Source organism: Myotis daubentonii, chromosome 6 (assembly GCF_963259705.1).
Source record: "Myotis daubentonii chromosome 6, mMyoDau2.1, whole genome shotgun sequence".
In the NCBI taxonomy this organism is placed as follows: domain Eukaryota; kingdom Metazoa; phylum Chordata; class Mammalia; order Chiroptera; family Vespertilionidae; genus Myotis; species Myotis daubentonii.
In genome coordinates this window covers 70,881,480-70,900,267 of record NC_081845.1, presented here as the reverse complement: position 1 = coordinate 70,900,267, position 18,788 = coordinate 70,881,480, and the positions used below count along the sequence as shown (strand labels likewise).

The 18,788-nt window shown below is 36.8% G+C and overlaps 1 protein-coding gene across 1 annotated transcript in view; it reads right to left on the bottom strand.

Moving 5' to 3' along the window:
- Positions 1–18,788, bottom strand: part of EYS (eyes shut homolog) — a 1,266,634-nt gene that overhangs the window by 632,079 nt on the left and 615,767 nt on the right. Inside the window, 6 exon segments of the mRNA XM_059702239.1 lie at positions 829–985; positions 988–1,238; positions 1,241–2,095; positions 2,098–2,553; positions 3,294–3,344; positions 3,347–3,464. Of these exon segments, the coding sequence (XP_059558222.1) occupies positions 829–985; positions 988–1,238; positions 1,241–2,095; positions 2,098–2,553; positions 3,294–3,344; positions 3,347–3,464 (1,888 nt within the window).

The following is an 18,788-nucleotide window of genomic DNA, read 5'->3' as shown; positions in this document are numbered from 1 at the left end:
TCTGCATTGAATGAAAATTAACTGCACTGCTACCATTACACTTGAAATTCCATGAGACAGAACTTCTTTAAATAATGGAAAAAATAATATATTTAATAAATACAATTCATTAAACTTGTTTTGCATGCTTTCCAATTTAATAGTAATTACAAAGATAGAGACGATTAGTGGTGTCTAAATTGCTTTAAAGTAAGAATATTTATCTAAGAAAAGTGGCTTTTCATTAATTATTTCAAATTCACACATGGGATATTACCTTGTTTCAAAATATTTATGTAGTATTTTGTTAAGTGAAAGACATGGATTCAATTTATATTCTGAGTTATATTCATGAAGGCATCACAGCTTTGCATTAAGGAATGATAAACCACACCATGAAGGATGGGAAAACCCAACCAAGTTCCCTTAATTTCTTCATCTTTCCCATTAAAAAAAGAAAATACCAGTACTGAAGAAAATGCTAGGAAATGTGTTACATTGTGTTCAATCTGACAAAGAAGCTATTTCAAGAAATGAGAATAATAAAAGATATTCCTGAACTTTGAAAGATCCACTGTAATGAATTGAACTAGTTCAGTTTCTGATTGCTTGCCAGCAGTAGAGCCATCTCCCACAAACTCCCCTATTGATCTGGTAGCCTTTGTGGCCGTGCAGTAAGAATAGCCATCTGTGTCAGGAACAACAGCAGGTGCCTTCTTCACTGACTGGCTGCCGCCCTGATTACAAAGAAGTTGTTTAGGGCACCTGGTGGCTACAACAGGCTCTTTCTTTTCTGTAGAAAAGAAACTCATTTCTAAAAGTTTATTGAATTGAAACTGAGAAACTCACGGGGTGCTGGAATGGACTCCAATGAAGACAAAGTAAGAGATGTAGTGATGGGAAGCCACTGGCCTGAGGCAGCAGATTCCCCATAATGCACACTGGGCTGAAGTTCCCATTTGGACCATCCTGAAGAAGTTCTGAACTCTCTTTTTTTTTAAAAAAATCAGATGTTAAAGGCAGATCATCTGTATAATATGTCCAATCTGGCATAAATACAGGCATGGGAAAAGAGGTCTGTATTGGAGGAAGTGACTGAGTTGGTGAAATGGTGTGTAATGCAACAGCAGAGGTTGCTTCTGAAATACCAGTTATTGAGTCTACATAAGGTGAAGGGTTGTATTTGAGGTCATTTGAATACACAGTTTCTGGATGACTTTGTAAATTTAATTTAAATCCTTAGGAACTTTGAGCTGTTTTTGAGATCCTTTATTCTCTTGCATACCCAATAAATTGTCTTCATTCAGTGTCTCAGTGGGACCCACAGTTATACCATATTGTCCTATTTTCAATATTTTAAAAATGTTTCTTGATACTAACAGATCATCAGTAGTCAGTTTTGAAGTCAAATCAGAATTCAGCAGATCAGAAGAGACAGTTGAAGGGATGATGAATAAACAAGTCTTATCCAAACATAAATTAACGTCCAAATTACTTGATAGGGTAATGTATTCCTCCAAGGATAAGGGTAAACTTATTCCTTTTGTACTCTTTTTAGAAGAAAATAAAGATGACAGTTCTGTGAATGCCAGTGATGGCATTATTTCTGTAGCAGAAGAAAATAAATGCCTAGAAGTGATAGTTTGAGTTCCCATTAGTGCATACCAGCTGGCTAATATCTCTGAGTTCATCCCGAATGTCTCATAAAAATGGGACTGTTCGCTATGCGAAACTCGATCTGAGAATTTATGAGAGGATTTCATTTCCGTCACAGAACATGTTGCACATGTCTGGCTTAATTCACTTAAGGAATCAGCAGTCTGTGATTTGGTGTTTGTGAGTCTCTGGTTGCTAGATGCTTCAGTAATAATCTGATATTCACTGGGAATGGAGGCTTGTGTAGTGGATCTGGGCAGAGCTGATGAGTTTAAGATGGCTACCTGTTTAGATATAATTATCTTAGCAGGAGAAATGGGAGACATTGAGGAGCTCAGCAATCTCCAGTACTCTCTTCTTGAAATTACGGTAACAGCTGAATATTCTTCAGTATCCTCTTGAGCCCCCCTAGAAACAATTGGAGGTATGCTTGTGGAAGCAGTTGTGAGCAGCAATCCAGGGAGAGGAATGAGTGCCTGTTTAACTCAGCATAGGCCCCTGGAATGCCACTAATTACTGAACTCATTGCGGCAGCAGATAAGGCAACAGCCTGATCATTGTTAAGTAATACAGATTGCGTAGGAAAAATAAAATCTGTCATTAAGGAAGAGATGATAAACGAGGTCCTCTCTCTTCTACTGAAGAAAAAGAACCCTGGTGTGACAGCTGCAGTTTGGATAGGCATGTGTGAGACAGCTGTTGTGCTCCGGACAATTTGTGTTGTGTCATGGTAATCAAAATTCAGAAACTGAGAAGAGGAAACATCTGTGAAAGAAGTAAGTGTGTGTTTTGTTGAAAGTTGTCTAGTAGAAATCAGCTCTTTCAGTAGATAGCTTTCAAGGGATATGCCAATACTTAATGCTGACAAACCAGTGGTTGCGAGAATGTCATGCTTGGAAATGTCTGTCTCTTTTAAACCTTCAGAGGAGAAAAAACCAACTTAAAAATAAAAAATAAAAATGAATTGAAAATGAACAGCTTTGGCCCTGGGCTGACTCTTCTGCAAATTACACTGCCATCTCACACCCATTATATGTAGACAAATATGGCTCTATAAATCATATAGCATATAAAAGTGTGTGAGAAAGTTTAGTGACTACACAAACTACATAAATGCAAGAACTCCTGTTATTCACACTCCATGAGAGGGCCACAGTCAGGACAAATGGTGTCAGGCAGAATAGCCATATCACAAACTCAGTGACCCCTTTGAATTACACAAACATTAAAATTTACAACTCCTTGTTATTGATAGGATCAATGACTAGGACTATTTGACCTATTGGGTTAGGGATGTTAGAAAATATCATTTTACTTTCTAAATTGGTAAAATATTCTGTGTATTAGATCATATTATATTTTAATTTAATTATTTAAAGTATCAGAAATGTATAGAGGCAAAAAAATAGAAGAGTCTACCTTTCTGCCCTTAATATCCCCCTTCAAAAATATTGTCTTTAAATAATGAATATCCTCTTAAGGGTTATAATTCTTAAAACAAACTTCAAACATGATACATAACCAACAAGAATTCTAAGACAATTTTACGCTCTTGATTTATCACGTTATCAGAAAAATTGAAATAGGTCAGAAAATAAGTTTCAATATACAACTTTTTCAGCTACAAACATCTTTATATCTTACTCTCATCTACTTGCCTTGGTCAACTGGATAAGTATTCATTATGGTTCATAGTCTTGTAGCCCTTGTACCTCAGAAGTAGGTACTATATACATTTGAGTAGGAATGTCATCTGTTCTTGGAGAGAAAGGAAATAAAGGGATAATTCTCCTTATTTCATCACCACAAAGAAGCTGGGTGGAACAGATCTGCAAACAATAATTACATTAATTAAGCTCAGAGATTATGTTATTCCTAAGTGAGAACTTTTAATGTTAGTTTTGCGATTCTTTACATTGCCACAGTCATATTAAATAGCTCAAAGCATAGCCTTGTTTTGTTTAAAAATAAAATCTCTATAGTAAATTTTACCCATATTTCAAAATTAATGCAATCTTTCAAATTTTAGATATGCTCCATTGAAAGACTAAATTTGTTCTTAATTCCTGTAAGTAAAAATACTACTTTACATTTGCCTTGAGGATATTTTTTCCAATGAAAAGTTTGTACTCTAAGGGACTCAATATAGATCTAATGGCTCCATTAAAAATTATAAACTTTCCAGCCCTGGCTGGACGGTTCAGTTGATTGGAGCAGGTTCCATATGCCAAAAGGTAGCAGTTTTGATTCCAGGTCAGGGCATATGCTGGGTTGCAGGCTCAATCCCCAGGAGAGGGTGAGCAGGAGGTAGCCCAATCAATGATTCTCTTTCATCATTGATGTTTCTAGCTCTCTCTCCCTCTTCTTTCCTGAAATTAATAAAAATATATTTTTAAAATTATAAACTTTTCTGTTCTAAATGTCATTTATTTGAAATATAAAAATCAGTATCTACAATTAATATTTTAAAAACATTTTCTTGTGATGTTTGAAGCATATTAATATGTATGGGTTTACAAGCATGTTCCTTATATGTCTTAGTTTGATGTGAATAGCTTATTCCTGCCATTTAACTTATGAAATAATTTCTACATAAAGAAATAGAAAAGAAAATTGTGATACATGCATAAGTAAGTGCAAATGGATCAGGGGATTTCCTTTAAATGAAGAGTTAAAAATTAGGTATACTATTTAAAGTATTTTGAACTTTAAAAATATGCAATTCAAATATTATTTTTAAATACAAATACATTCCTGTTTCCTAACTCTAAAGATATATTCATATAGTAGATATTTGGAGTGAGGGGGGGTAGAAGTTTAATAAATAATTTCTAGGTTTTTGTTGCTATTGATGAAGTGAGCAGTGTTACCACCTACTAATTTGAAGAACAGTGATGAAGACTAGTTAGGAATTAGACGTAGAATAAGATTTCTGTTTAAACGCTTTAAATTTGAGAATCTTATGAACTAGCCAGATGAATGTAAAATAGGAAATTGAAATTATGAGTCTCTCAAGAGACAGAATTACCCTTAAATTATTTCAATTAAGTAAAAAGTATCTACTTATATAAAAACCCTGGGTGTAACATCAGGATCCCAGGCACAACCAACTGGAAAGAAGTCAGTCCTGCAGGGGTTGTCTTGGAAACGGCTGTACCCTCCCCCGAGCTGTTTCCCAGAGCTGTTTCCAGTAAGGGCAAGGTTTGAGGCAGGAACCCGCCCTGGGAGCATGGAGGCATATCTTTATAAAGTGTGCCATGCTAGCATGGCCAAGGGTGAACCTGAGTGGGGGCGGCTGAAAGGCTTAGAAAAGACAGACAAGAGAATGAAAGCTGGGTCTCAGTGGGACGCTGCTTCTCTGAGAGACAGTGAACACGCCCACAGCCATGTCTTTATTTTATAGCAGATGCCAGGGGGCAAAGCAGGCCATGACCAAGATGCTTACAACGTTCTCCTGGGTTTCAATGCTACTCAACTACATGCACCTGAACTCTATCAAGCCTACATCACTCAGGCATGTGGGGCCACGTGTTCAGACCATAGGTTCAAGCTTACAACTACAGCTGTTGGCTATAATTGTGCTGGGAGGGCCCTGCCCTCCAAGCTGAGACTTGCTCGTGGCAATGAGAGGACTGTGCCCTCTCATCAGTCCAAGGCTTGAACCTGTCCAAAACACTGTAGCAGCTCCTCACAATAAAGTTTTAATACATTATATTAGAGGTTGTGGTGGTACTGTTTTACCCACAGCATCTACAGGAATTGCTGGAAATTTACTTCTCATTGGAAGAACCTTTCATTCCCAATATAAATTACCGATTCCATTAAATGAAACTTTAATTTCTAGACTCAATAAAACAGCGAAGTTGCTAAAATCATTAAAAAGGCCCAACTTCTTATTATTGATGAATGCACCATGGCATCCAGTCATGCTATAAACGCCATAGATAGATTACTAAGAGAAATTATGAATTTGAATGTTGCATTTGGTGGGAAAGTTCTCCTTCTCGGAGGGGACTTTTGACAATGCCTCAGTATTGTACCGCATGCTATGTGATCGGCCATAGTACAAACGAGTTTAAAGTACTGTAATGTTTGGGGATGTTTCAGAAAGTTGTCTTTTACAAAAAATATGAGATCAGAGGACTCTGCTTATAGTGAATAGTTAGTAAAACTTGGAGATGACAAACTTGATAGCAGTTTTCATTTAGGAATGGATATTATTGAAATTCCCTATGAAATGATTTGTAATGGATCTATTATTGAAGCTACCTTTGGAAATACTATATCTATAGAGAATATTAAAACTATATCTAAACATGCAATTATTTGTCCAAAAAAATGAGCACGTTCAAAAATTAAATGAAGACAATTATACTCGATGGAGAATTTCACACATATTTGAGTGTTGATTCCATTGATTCAACAGATGATGCTGAAAAGGAAAATTTTGCCATCACATTTTTAGTAGTATTACTCCTTCGGGAATGCTGTGTCAAATTAAAATTGAAAGTGGTGCAATCATCATGCTAGTGAGAAATCTTAATAGTAAATGAGGTCTTTGTAATGGTACCAGATTTATTATCAAAAGATTACTACCTAACATTATTGAAGCTGAAGTATTAACAGGTTCTGCAGAGGGAGAGGTTGTTCTGATTCCAAGAATTGATTTGCCCCCATCTAACATTGGCCTCCCATTTAAATTAATTCAATGACAGTTTCCCGTGATGCCAGCATTTGTGATGATTATTAATAAATCACAAGGACAAACTCTAGACAGAGTAGGAATATTCCTACCTGAACCCGTTTTCCCACATGGCCAGTTATATGTTGCTTTCTCTCAAGTTTGAAGAGCATGTGATGTTACAGTTAAAGTTCTAAATACTTCATCACAAGGGAAATTAGTCAAGCACTCTGAAAGTGTTTTTACTCTTAATGTGGTGTACAGGGAGATATCAGAATAAGCTGAATCACTATATCAGTCATTGTTTGCATCAGTTTTGTTTTTATATCATGTTTTTGTTGTTTTTATATCATGTTTTTGCTGGTTTCATAGCATGTTTTTGTCATTTTTATATCATGCCTCTGTTGCTGTTATATCCTTTTGTTACTGTTTATTAATAAATTTATATATTATTTTCATATACATTTTACTAATTTCCTTTCATCTCTCAAACTTCTATTATAGAGAAAGGGCAAATAGCAATATTAAAATATTTCTGCTAATTAATTCCCTTTTAATGTGCACGAATTTCGTGCACCGGGCTACTAGTGATTTAATAAAACTAGTGTTACCCCATAGCCTTTTCACTAATCTGTAGTCATAGAGCTGGAAAATGACAGTACGAGGATTTATATGTAGGCAATGAGGCTTCACAACCCACACTCATAATCAATATGCTATATTTTTGTTTCCTTTACATCTTCAACATTTGCTATAAACAGTTCTAGCCTATAGTTGATTATTTTAGATACTAAAACTAAATGATTCTTCTATTTTAACAGCCCGTTTAACAAACATCACTATCAATTAAATTTAATGATCACCAACAATGTGTTACAATCTGGGCAAAACAGATTCTATTATTGAAATGAGTTCACAACCCTGTGGACTAGTATTTTCATTCTATTGACAGAAATAGTTGAAGATGTAATGTTGTACTTTAACTGAATTTTCTACTTGAAATTATGAGTATGAAATATAGCTAAAAAAAATCCACATGATCACAATCAGTATCATATCTATAGTTTAAGCCCCTTTCCTCAAAACTGGTAGGCTGAATTTACTTCATAAGTTTTACTAAAATAATTGACAGCTGAGTTTTTTCACACTATCAAAATATTTATTAACTTATTTACTGTGTATATAAAACTATTTGCATAACTTGTGGATTCCAGCACAAATAAAAATATGGACCCCCTTATTGAAAAATGGTTAACTATTCAAGTCAGTGACAGCAGAATATTAGCCCAAGTGTGTGTGTCAGTGCAGGGAGTGTCTGCTATGGCAAGCAGGGTCTTATGCAACCTACAGGTCCTATACCGATAATGTCAGTTTGCTATTTTGCCAGACTGTATAACACTGGATTTACCAGCTTATAGCTTGATGCTGTTGTGAATTTGCTCAATATTTCACTTCTTAAATGAAATACCATTTTGACAATTAGAAGAAACAGTTCAGATGATTGGTACTAAATTCATGACATGGTGTTCCTTGTAGAATTATAAAGGAAACATTAGGCAAAGGAACCAAGATAAACTAACCAAGCAAGTCAGTTTCTAAGTATAGGCTTAGTTACCCTATCAGTCATCGTTCTTAGAAGCAATAAACTCTTTCTAGGTTCCTAGCATAAGCTTTCAATTTATGCTAATTGGAATTATCATGTTTCATTAGGAAAGGTTCATTAAACTAAAGTTCTCTGTAAATAATATGGAGTATTTTTTTGCAAACTCTTACATTATTTACATAATTTCTAATTCTATAAAAATGTCACTACATAGATTTTACTACATAGAATTCTCAGGACACTACTTACAAATCACTGCCCAGTCATCAGACCAATAAGCAATAGTTTACATCTAGTAAATATACTTCTTCCATAACCTTTGGTTAGAGAAGGGGGGAAAATTACAAGTTGAAACTTTACTCCCATTATGTCTACGATAGACAGAATTATAAAGTTTAAGATAGCCCTCAAGACTTCCTGCCCAGCCCAAACCTTCACTCCCTTCCTCCCACCCACCAGAGTATAGGCCATGCATAACACATGATGGCTTTCATCCCATGATTAGGTTAGATAAAGTTCTGTGGTACAGTTGACATTAAAAAGAAAAAGAAAAAAAAAAAAGGAGATTGCATACACTTCTTAAAAAGAGTTTTCTTGCCCTGACCGGTTTGGCTCTGTGGATAGAGTGTCGGCCTATGGACTGAAGGGGCCCAGATTCAATTCCGGTCATGGGTATGTACTTGGTTGTGGGCACATCGCCAGTGGGGAGTGTGCAGGAGGCAGCTGAATCGATGTTTCTCTCTCATTGATGTGTCTAACTTTCTATCCCTCTCCCTCTCCTCTCTGTAAAAAGTCAATAAAATATATTTTAAAAAAGAGTTTTCTCTGGCTGTTCACAGAGAAGGAAGCCAGAGATTTAAAATATAAGAAGGATTTGAGCCCTCCTGACCATTTAAGGAAAAAATTGAGCCCTCTTGCTGGTTTAAAGATAGAAGGAGCCAAACAGCAAGAAATTCAGGTGGCCTGTACCCTCAGCTGCAGCCAGCAAGGCAACAAGGGATTCAGACCTGCAACCAACCAAAGTGAATCAATGAGCTGAATTCTGCCAATGACAGAAATAAGTTTGGAAGTGGATTTCCCCCCCTGCCTCCAGAGGAGAATTTAACCTAGCGGACACATTGATCTCAGCATGAGCAGAGTAGCCTGATAAGTCACCCTGACTTCTGCCCTGCAGAACAACTATCTAACAAATGAATGTTGTTTGAACTTGCTAAATTTGCGGTCATCTGTTATGCAGCAATAGAAAGTAATACACTGTCCCACCAACCTCAACAGCAGTCAATACCAAGAAACAGGGTCCTATCCAGTTCCAGAGACAATGCTAACCATGCAAGGCAGTACATTAAGAACTGTATCTCCAAGAGGTGGTGACGGCGTCTATAATTCTTGCTTGAGTCTATCCTGTACCTTTTTGGCCTCAGATCCATTGCTCTCCCTACACTGCCCCCTGCTTTGCCTGGGGTTGGAGGAGACCTGACTGATTGCAGGCTGCACTTTCTGGGTTTCCACATTGGCTGGTGTCTGCCAGTGGAGGCACTAGTGCAGGGGTGGGCAAACTTTTTGACACGAGGGCCACAATGGGTTCTTAAACTGGACCGGAGGGCCGGAACAAAAGCATGGATGGAGTGTGTGTGTGAACTAATATAAATACAAAGTAAACATCATTACATAAAAGGGTACGGTCTTTTTTTTTTTTTTAGTTTTATTCATTTCAAACAGGCCGGATCTGGCCCGCGGGCCGTAGTTTGCCCACGGCTGCACTAGTGTCACAATGAAGAGTGGAGGAAGGGAGAAACCAAGACATCCTTAATCCTCTCGACTATGGCACAATTCATGTTGAAAATATAATTGTATTTAATTTACATTTAAATAATGTTATTTAATTTAATTTAACACAACAATATTGAGAATCTACTCTGTCAGCCAACATATTAGAATCATTAATAACTATTGTAATCTCTACAGGTGCATACTATCAGTGTGACTGATACAACTAAATCTCTGGAGTCCTAACACCAGTAGTATCATCTAAATTGTGGTTTCCAAATTCTTGCCTCATTGTAATCAAGTATGTTAAAGATTTCTCACGTTGACCGGTGTGGCTTGGTTAGTTGGGCATCTTCTCATACATGAGAAAGTTGCCAGTGCAATTCCTGGTCAGGGCACAGGCCTGGTTAAGTTGCAGGCCCAATTCCCGCTCGGAGGGCATGCAGGAGGCAGCAAATCAATGCTTTGCTCTCAACAACATTGATGTGCTGTTGATGTTTCTCACTCTCTCTCTACCTCTCCTTTCATCTCTCTCTAAAAATAAATCAATAAGAAATCTTTAGAAAAGAAAAAGAAAAAAAGATTTCCCTGAGACTATCACCAGTCCTAGAATCTGATATCTAATTCAGATCCTTGAGTATGTACAAGTGAAAGAGCCACTAAAACATCTCAGAAGTCAAACAGCCTGAATTACTCCATTATTTGAGGAAGAAAAGTAGCAGATACTATAGGCCCGTGGTCGGCAAACTGTGGCTTGCGAGCCAAATGTGGCTCTTTGGCCCCTTGAGTATGGCTCTTCCTAAGTCGTGGGAGTACCCTAATTAAGTTAATAACAATGTACCTACCTATATAGTTTAAGTTTAAAAAATTTGGCTCTCAAAAGAAATTTCAATTGTTGTACTGTTGATATTTGGCTCTGTTGACTAATGAGTTTACCGACCACTGCATAGGCTAACCAATGTGAACACCCAGGATTCCCCACTGTCATTTAAGAGCTAGAACTTTTTTTTTTTTTTTTTTTTTTACCACCAAATACCTGACATTTTAGGGTATTTTTCCTCAGTCACAAAATGTTCAACTAATGTTCATAAGAAAAGACATTCATTTCATGGTTCATGTCCCAATGCCTGCAATGGGAACAATGTCCTCTAATCTCTGAATCCTTATAATCCTTATTTGTTTACACTTTATGCTATGCAAGATACTGCTAACTAATTTCAGTTATTTCTTTCATGTTTTATCTCCTCTGTACTTGTTGTTTTTTAACTCCTTAAAACACATCTCAAGTAATTCTGTTAATCCAAGCCCAATAATATACACATGCTAAGTGTTAAAAAAAGTATAATACATTTTTTTCTTGAAAAAATAATATGCTTTTTCATACTTCCATTTGCATTCCCTGCAAATAATTTGAAACTTTCCATACCTATTCTCTGTGGGACTTCAAGCTATACCTAATTATCCTTTTCATACTTATTCAGTTTGCTGTCTTGTTGAAACTCTTCCTTAGCCAATTTAATCAAATCAAGTTGGGCTCTGTACCTTTATTTTGACATCTATAGCATCCTGTGTGTATACCTCTATTAAAATACATTACTTAGTAAATATCATTTGTTTGTTTCTCTCTTTCATTGGACTATTTTATACTAACCAAAATAGCCACAGTTGTGTTCATGGCACACACCAATAATTCATCAAAACACTGATCATTTTATACTTTTCTTTACCATGTATATCAGGAGTCCTCAAACTTTTTAAACAGGGGGCCAGTTCACTGTCCCTCAGTCCGTTGGAGGGCCGGACTATAGTTTAAAAAAAACTATGAACAAATTCCTATGCACACTGCACATATCTTATTTTGAAGTAAAAAAACAAATGTTTTCGGCCTGCGGGCCGTAGTTTGCTGAATTGTATATCATTTAAAACATTAAACATAAATATTTTAAAACATTAAACAGGATGGCTTCTGAGCACTACCAAGTCTATTTTCTGTTCTACAATACTCTTTGCCAATCTTTCTCCCTTTAGATTAAAGTAGGTTAAGTTTACATTTAGAATGCTTTGAAGCTGATCTTCAAATTCAGAGAATGTGCACACAATCCTCCCCTTACTAGGGAAATGCAGGTGCAAATAACATGAGAACAGTTATGCAAAGTAAGACCAAAACAAATCAAGCAGTATGGAACATGGACACCATCTAACACCTAAAATAAATCAAGTGCAGCGAGGAAAAATGTGTTGTGATGAACATCTGTACCCTTGAGCTGCATGGAAAGGAACAAGCAACAGGTTGGATTCTTGCCTATAGATTGACTCTTTTCTTGGTTTCATTTATTTTTAATTAAGAACAACAACAAAAAATACTAATCCAGGTGCACTGAGTATGAATTAAAAAAAAAATAGTCCTAGGCCACAAGGGAAGCCCTAGAATCCTGCTGTTTCTTAGTGGCAATGCCAGCAAAAGCAGAGAAACAGAGAGATTGGTTTTAATCATTGAAGAAATGCACTCGATGTGGGTTATCGTATTTCCTCCTGCTCCCTCGCTGCATTTAATTATTTATAGAATAAACTGGCAGATGTAAAATGCACAGGTCCACTTGCTATAATGTAAGAACTATGCAAAATAAGAATTTTTGGCTTAAAAATATAAACCAATTTTTGCAGGACTTATATGAGTTAAATCCTTTATAGTGTAAACTGTCTTTCAAAAGAAATTTGAGCATAGCTCAGAATGAGAAATCCAGAACTGTAGTGAATGCAGACTAAAACCTTTGTGACCTAGTGTTTATGGGTCAAGAATTTTTGATTCACTAGACAAACATAATTCTGACACTTACCAGCTATTGATAAGTGTTTCAACTTCCCCAAACCTGTTTTTTTCATCTGTACAGTAGGGATAACAATGATTCTTATGTGACAGTTTGTTTTAAACATTAAATGAAGTAATGCATTCAAAACACTTAGCCTGGAAAATAATGTTTCTTTTTCCACAAAAGATAACTAATTTTAATGGTAATTTATGTCTCAAGTTTTATCTGAAATCACTTTATTATTGTAGAAAGAAATTCATTTTATCTTTAATGGTATATGGTATTGAATCCAATAGCCTCTGTATTACAAAGTTGTTATATAATTCACACCAAAATATTTATAGTCTCATCCATGTTCTTGTTCATTTGAGAAATATTTTTTTAGAATCTATTAGTGTGGTATCGATCTGGACAGTAGAGGCAAGTATGATGTGCACCAGTCCTGTGCTTCTGAAGCTGATTAAAGAGGAGAGAGGCAGAGCTGAGATGAAAGTCAGGATGGGGACTGGAGGGGTGAGGGGAGTGATCATACATTAAACATAGCTGCACAAGTAATTGATGGATTGCAGTTTTGGAAATTGCTATAAATACAAATTAGAAAATGCTTCCTAACTGATCATGATAATTCGAAATGGTACAACACTTTGGGAGAGAGTTTGGCAGTTTCTTTCATAGCTAAACATACTTCTACCATACAACATAACAGTTTCCCCTCCCCCGGTGTTTACCCACATGAACTGAAAACTTATGAATGCACTAAAACCTGCACACAGATGCTAATAGAGGCCTTATTCATAAATGCCATAACCTGGAAGCACCCAAGATGTCCTTCAGTAAGTGAATGAATAAACTGTGGTGAAGGCAGGCAATGGAATATTATTCAGCATTAAAAAGAAATGAGCTATCAAGCCCTAATAAAGACATTAAACTTAAATGCACATTACTAAGTGAAAGAATCTAATCTGGAAAGGCTAAATATTATATTATTCCAACTATAAGAAACTGTGGGGGGGAAAAAGCAAAAGTGAAGGAGACAGTAAAAAGATCAGTGATTGCCATAAGTGAGAAGAGAGAGAGGAATGACTAGATGGATTACAGAAAAATTTTAGGGAAGTGAAAATACTCTAATACTATAATTGCGGATGCATGCCAGTATTCATTTGTTAAAACCCATAGAACGTATACCACCAATAGTGAAACCTAATGTAAACAATAATTTTTTGTAAGAATGTTGTTCATCAATTGTAACAAATGTGCCACTTGTGGGGGGGAGGAGGGAAGAAAAGTGTAAATAGTAAGGATGGCTATGGAATCAATTTGGAATCCAGACCTTGCTTTTATTTTGTAAAGCATTTCAATAATATCTTCTGCTCACATCCCTACCAATACTACATAGAGATATTTATCTTAATAAATGAATAAAGGCATGGGATACAGCAGGGTTTGGAACGTCTGGCCCGAGGGTCATATGAGGCTGATGAAGTAATTTGGTCTGGCCCTGCCAAGGCATTAGGGGTGAGTTAACTAAATGTTTGACCAAGTATAGCAGGTTAATTTTAATTTGATAATTTTGGATGGCCCGCGAATGATGTTATAAATATCCAAATGGTCTTTTATAGAAAAAAGGTTCCCCACCTCTGGTATAGAGGAAAGAATAGCAATCAGTAAGTGTGGACATTTAGCATTTTATTTCCAACTCTCCAATGAACTAATAATGTCATCTTAGGTATGACTTAGCAGTCATCTCATCTACACTCTCATGGTATAGATTTGGAAACTGAGACCCTGACAACTTTTTATTTAACTGAGATGTAACATGTTAAGGCTATTCTCCTTTGAGGCAATGTACAACACTAAGAATATTCTAAGGTTCTATCAAATACATATATTATTCCACCGCCACCATATTTAAACAAGAAACATACATATAAAAATGAGAGGTGAACACCCATTACCCATCACATCTGAATAGCTCTACAGGGTAGCCATAATTCTACTATATTTCATTTACCAAGAAAAAAACAACACTATTCTAAGACATTTATATTATGCAAAATCTATCCTATCTAATAAAAGACAAATTTTAACTACCCTTGTAGTTAAAAGGTAAATTTTAATTACCCTTGTCTTTTATCTAATAAATTTTAGCTACCCTTGTAGTTAAAAGGTAAATTTTAATTACCCTTGTCTTTTATCTAATAAAAGACAAGGGTAATTAACCTTACCTCCGATATGCTTCCCATCAGGGCGATATGCAAATTAACTGCCAACCAAGATGGTGGCCGGCAGCCACGCAGCTGAAGCGAACAGGAGGCTTGGTTGCCCCGGCAATGGAGGAAGCCAAGGTTCCCCACCTTCTGCAGCCCAGCTCTGAGCCTGAAAGCAACAGCTCCAAAAGCAAATATGTTTCAATTATAGAAGCTAAACAAACCCCAGATACCTGCTTTCAGCCAGCGAGTTCTCAGAGCTAGAGCTGCAACAGTGTTTCAATTATAGAAGCCAAAAAAAACCCAGATACCTGCTTTCAGCAGCTGAGGCCTCAAACTGGAGCCAGGCCTCAGCTCCAGTGACAGCTATAGAAGGTAAATAAATCCCAGAATAAAAAATAAAAATAAAAAAAGGAGAGGTCGGGTGCTTCAGTCGCCCACCAGCCTGAAAACGGCCCTCAGCTCCTCACCCTGACTGGCCAGGCACCCCAGTGGGGACCCCCACCCTGAACAGGGTGTGACCAGCTGCAAACAGCCATCATTCCCTCATCCAGGCTGGCCAGGCACCCAAGCGGGACCCCCACCCTGATCTGGGACACCCTTCAGGACAAACCAGCTGGCCCTCACCTGTGCACCAGGTCTCTATCCCATATAGTATAAGGGCAATATGCCAACTGACCCTAACAGCAGAAAGACTGGGAATGAATAGTCACTATGATACACACTGACCACCAGGAGCAGACGCTCAATGCAGGAGCTGCCCTCTGGTGGTCAGTGTGCTCTCACATGGGGAGCTCTGCTCAGCCACAAGCCAGGCTGATGGCTGCCAGTACAGCGGTGGTGGTGGGAGCCTCTCCTGCCTCCTCAGCAGTGCTAAGGATGTCCAACTGCAGTTTAGGCCTGCTCCCCACTGGCAAGTGGACATCCCCTGAGGAATGCCTGGCTGCCAGAGGGATGTCTGATTGCCATCTTAGACCCAATCCTCCAGGGAGCAGGCCTAAGCCAGCAAGTGGTCATCCCCCAAGGGGTCCCAGACTACGAGAGGGCACTGGCTGGGTTGAAGGATCCCCTCCCACGAATGCACAAATTTTTGTGCACTGGGCCTCTAGTATTTATATAATACTCTAAGTGGCCATTTAACTGGTAGTTATGATGTGCACTGACCACCAAGGAATAGATGCTCAATGCATAGGCATGGAAACATGGAACAGACTGATGAATCTCATAGGGAAGGGGGGAGGGTGGAAGAGATTAACCAAAGAATTTATATGCATACTAGAGGCCTGGTGCACGGATTCATGCACTAGTGGGGTCTCTTGGCCTGGCCTGTGGGATCAGGCCGAAACTGGCCCAGTGCACAGGTTTGTGCACCGGTGGAGTCCCTCGGCCTGCCCTGTGGGGATCAGGCTGAATCCATGCACCAGGCCTCCAACATCCCAAGGGATCCCGGATTGTGAGAGGGCACAGTCCAGGCTGAGGGACCCCACTGGTACACGAATTTGTGCACCGGGCCTCTAGTATATTATATAAAATGTAAGAGAAGTTATTTTCAATATTCTACTTCTGAAAATATTAAACTACATTTTACCATTGTAAATTTATTTATTTAATACAGATGACCTTTTTTGCATTGTTGAAGTGTGTTTTCATTCAAAGTTGCACTTTTCTTCCTCTTCTAAAGCCACCACATCCCTTGGGTTACAAAACAGTAAGTTAGTGTGTTTCTTAGAATTCTTAGAATATACATCCCTGTTGTTTACGCTGAAACTAGTCATGAGGAACAGAATGAATCTTTTTTCTAAAGCTATTGCATATTTAGCATTCTTATTAGCAATACTGAGCAATCTCTCAGAGAGGCTTCCAATATGAAGATAAAGATATAGCAGTTTTAGAGATACCTTTCTAACCTTTGGGAGAAAGCTCTACTAATGACTACGTGACTCAAGGTTTGCCAATTGTCTTATTTTAATGTCTTCATTTCCCTCAATATACACTTTCTTACATTTTGAACTCATTGCTGACTTCCTTATTATCCCATACACATTTTTCTCTTCCATTCAGCTGAAAGCTGTCTTTGGGCGAGAAATTGAAACAAATGAGTTTTCACATTATCTTTCACATTATTTTGAGGATCTAGCATAGTATCCTGCACACAATATATGCTCAAAATATACTAAAGCAAAGCATCAAATTTTGCCTTAAAAGGACCATTGTTGCTGCTTTTTTGTGCAGTAAAGTATTTTGCATTTGGATCTTCCCTCTTTTCTTTCGCTTGAATGTAAAAACAATGCATGTTCATGTATTTCTTTATATGATTTCCAATTACTTTGCTATAATAAGTGTCCATAGGATGTGTTTTGACTGGTCTAAAATATCAATAACTTGAGCTTAAATATGAATAAGCTATCAACTATTTCTTCAAAAGCTATAAACTATTTTTCAAAAGAAATTATTATGAGTTCATTAAGAATTACACATTTGCTTCTTTACTTCCTCTATATTGATAATAAGATTTAATTATTTAATAGGATAAATCATGGCATTTTGAACACAGTAAATACTTGTAAATGTTTATTCACAATATTGATGATTTTATAACATAAGAAAAGAAACATCAGAACCATAGACAGACACCAAATGAAACAGTCTTTCTTGCTATCCTCGGTCTTGTTTTTCGGTCTATTTTGAAGATGACATTTAAAAACCAGATATTGCAAATAGACTGTATAGCTGCAGAACTCAGAACAGTTGTTCTCATTCAGAAAATAGTTTGCACCCCCCACATTATTATAAATACAGCTTCTCTCCTACATAAAGATCTGTGTTTTACTTTTAAAAATGCCATCAACATTTTTATTGACTGCTATCATTTACAAAATTCATTAAGCATGATCCATTGACAATCATCACTTAATGTAAGGATCAATCTTGGTTGGTAACAATTCATTTACTGAGGGAAAACTGAGTAGTGCTGATCAAGTTAAAAAGAGGGGGATAACTCATCTTGAATTTTAACAAGTCTAAGACATTAAATAAATTGTGTTCTGTCACTAAATTCCTTTACAGAACATTTGGATTTTAGAATAATACAAGTATTGTAACAACATTTTGATTCATTTTTGTGATCTGATCTGCTAAAAAGAATAATCCACATTAATTATCAGCTTGTCAAAGATCATCACAACTCTAAACATTAAGAAAAACCTGAGAATTCAGGTCTTTAACATTATCTAACAAAAACTAATTCTCAGAAATAAAGAAACAGGGGTGTTCACTTCTCAAGTTACTTTTCATTATTAAACAAAGAATAATTGTAGTCATTAATTTTCTCTAATCTCATAAACATACATCATAGTTAACATTTTTATAAGACAGGGTAATTAGTGAGGGTTTTAAAAATAGACTAAGTAGAAGGAATATAAAGAGAACGTGTATCTTTCTGAAGAGCTATTTGAAAAAGAAAAATGTCAGGGAAGTTTAGGTTTATTTAAATAGACTTAATGTGAAGAGAATTGCTACCAATTATTTTGATGAAAAGCTTAATGGTTTGTATTATTGCAAGTTATAATCAGAAATCCAACAGCTGCACATTCCCAATAATTTGATACATTTTAATGTCCTTTAACACAGATTATATGTGACACTGTATCATCTGGTATACTTTTTTGTGCAAGGTAATTTATAATTTTGTATTTTCTGCACACTAGTGAATTGATTGCCAGCTCAACTGACATTTTTTACAGCAATTCTGTGAAGACCTCTAGCAACTCTAAAAAAATATAACATTCATTCCAGGTGAGATACCTGAGGAGCCTAATTAAAATAAGGAAATCAGTTTTTTAAAAGACATAAGACTCCTGGGTTTTGGTCCAGCATTTAAGAAGCTCAGAAGTCACTACTCCTTCCCTCAAAAACATAAAAAGGTGAAAAAAGAATTCTTTTTATCTGTCAGAGAATTGAGGTTACAGGGCAAATTGTCCCCCTCCCCAAATTAGAGAGAGAGTCATGCAGATACAGAGAATTACCAGAGCAGATACTGAGGGACAGAAAGCCCTGCTGGAACCGGTACCAGGGTACGAAAAGGA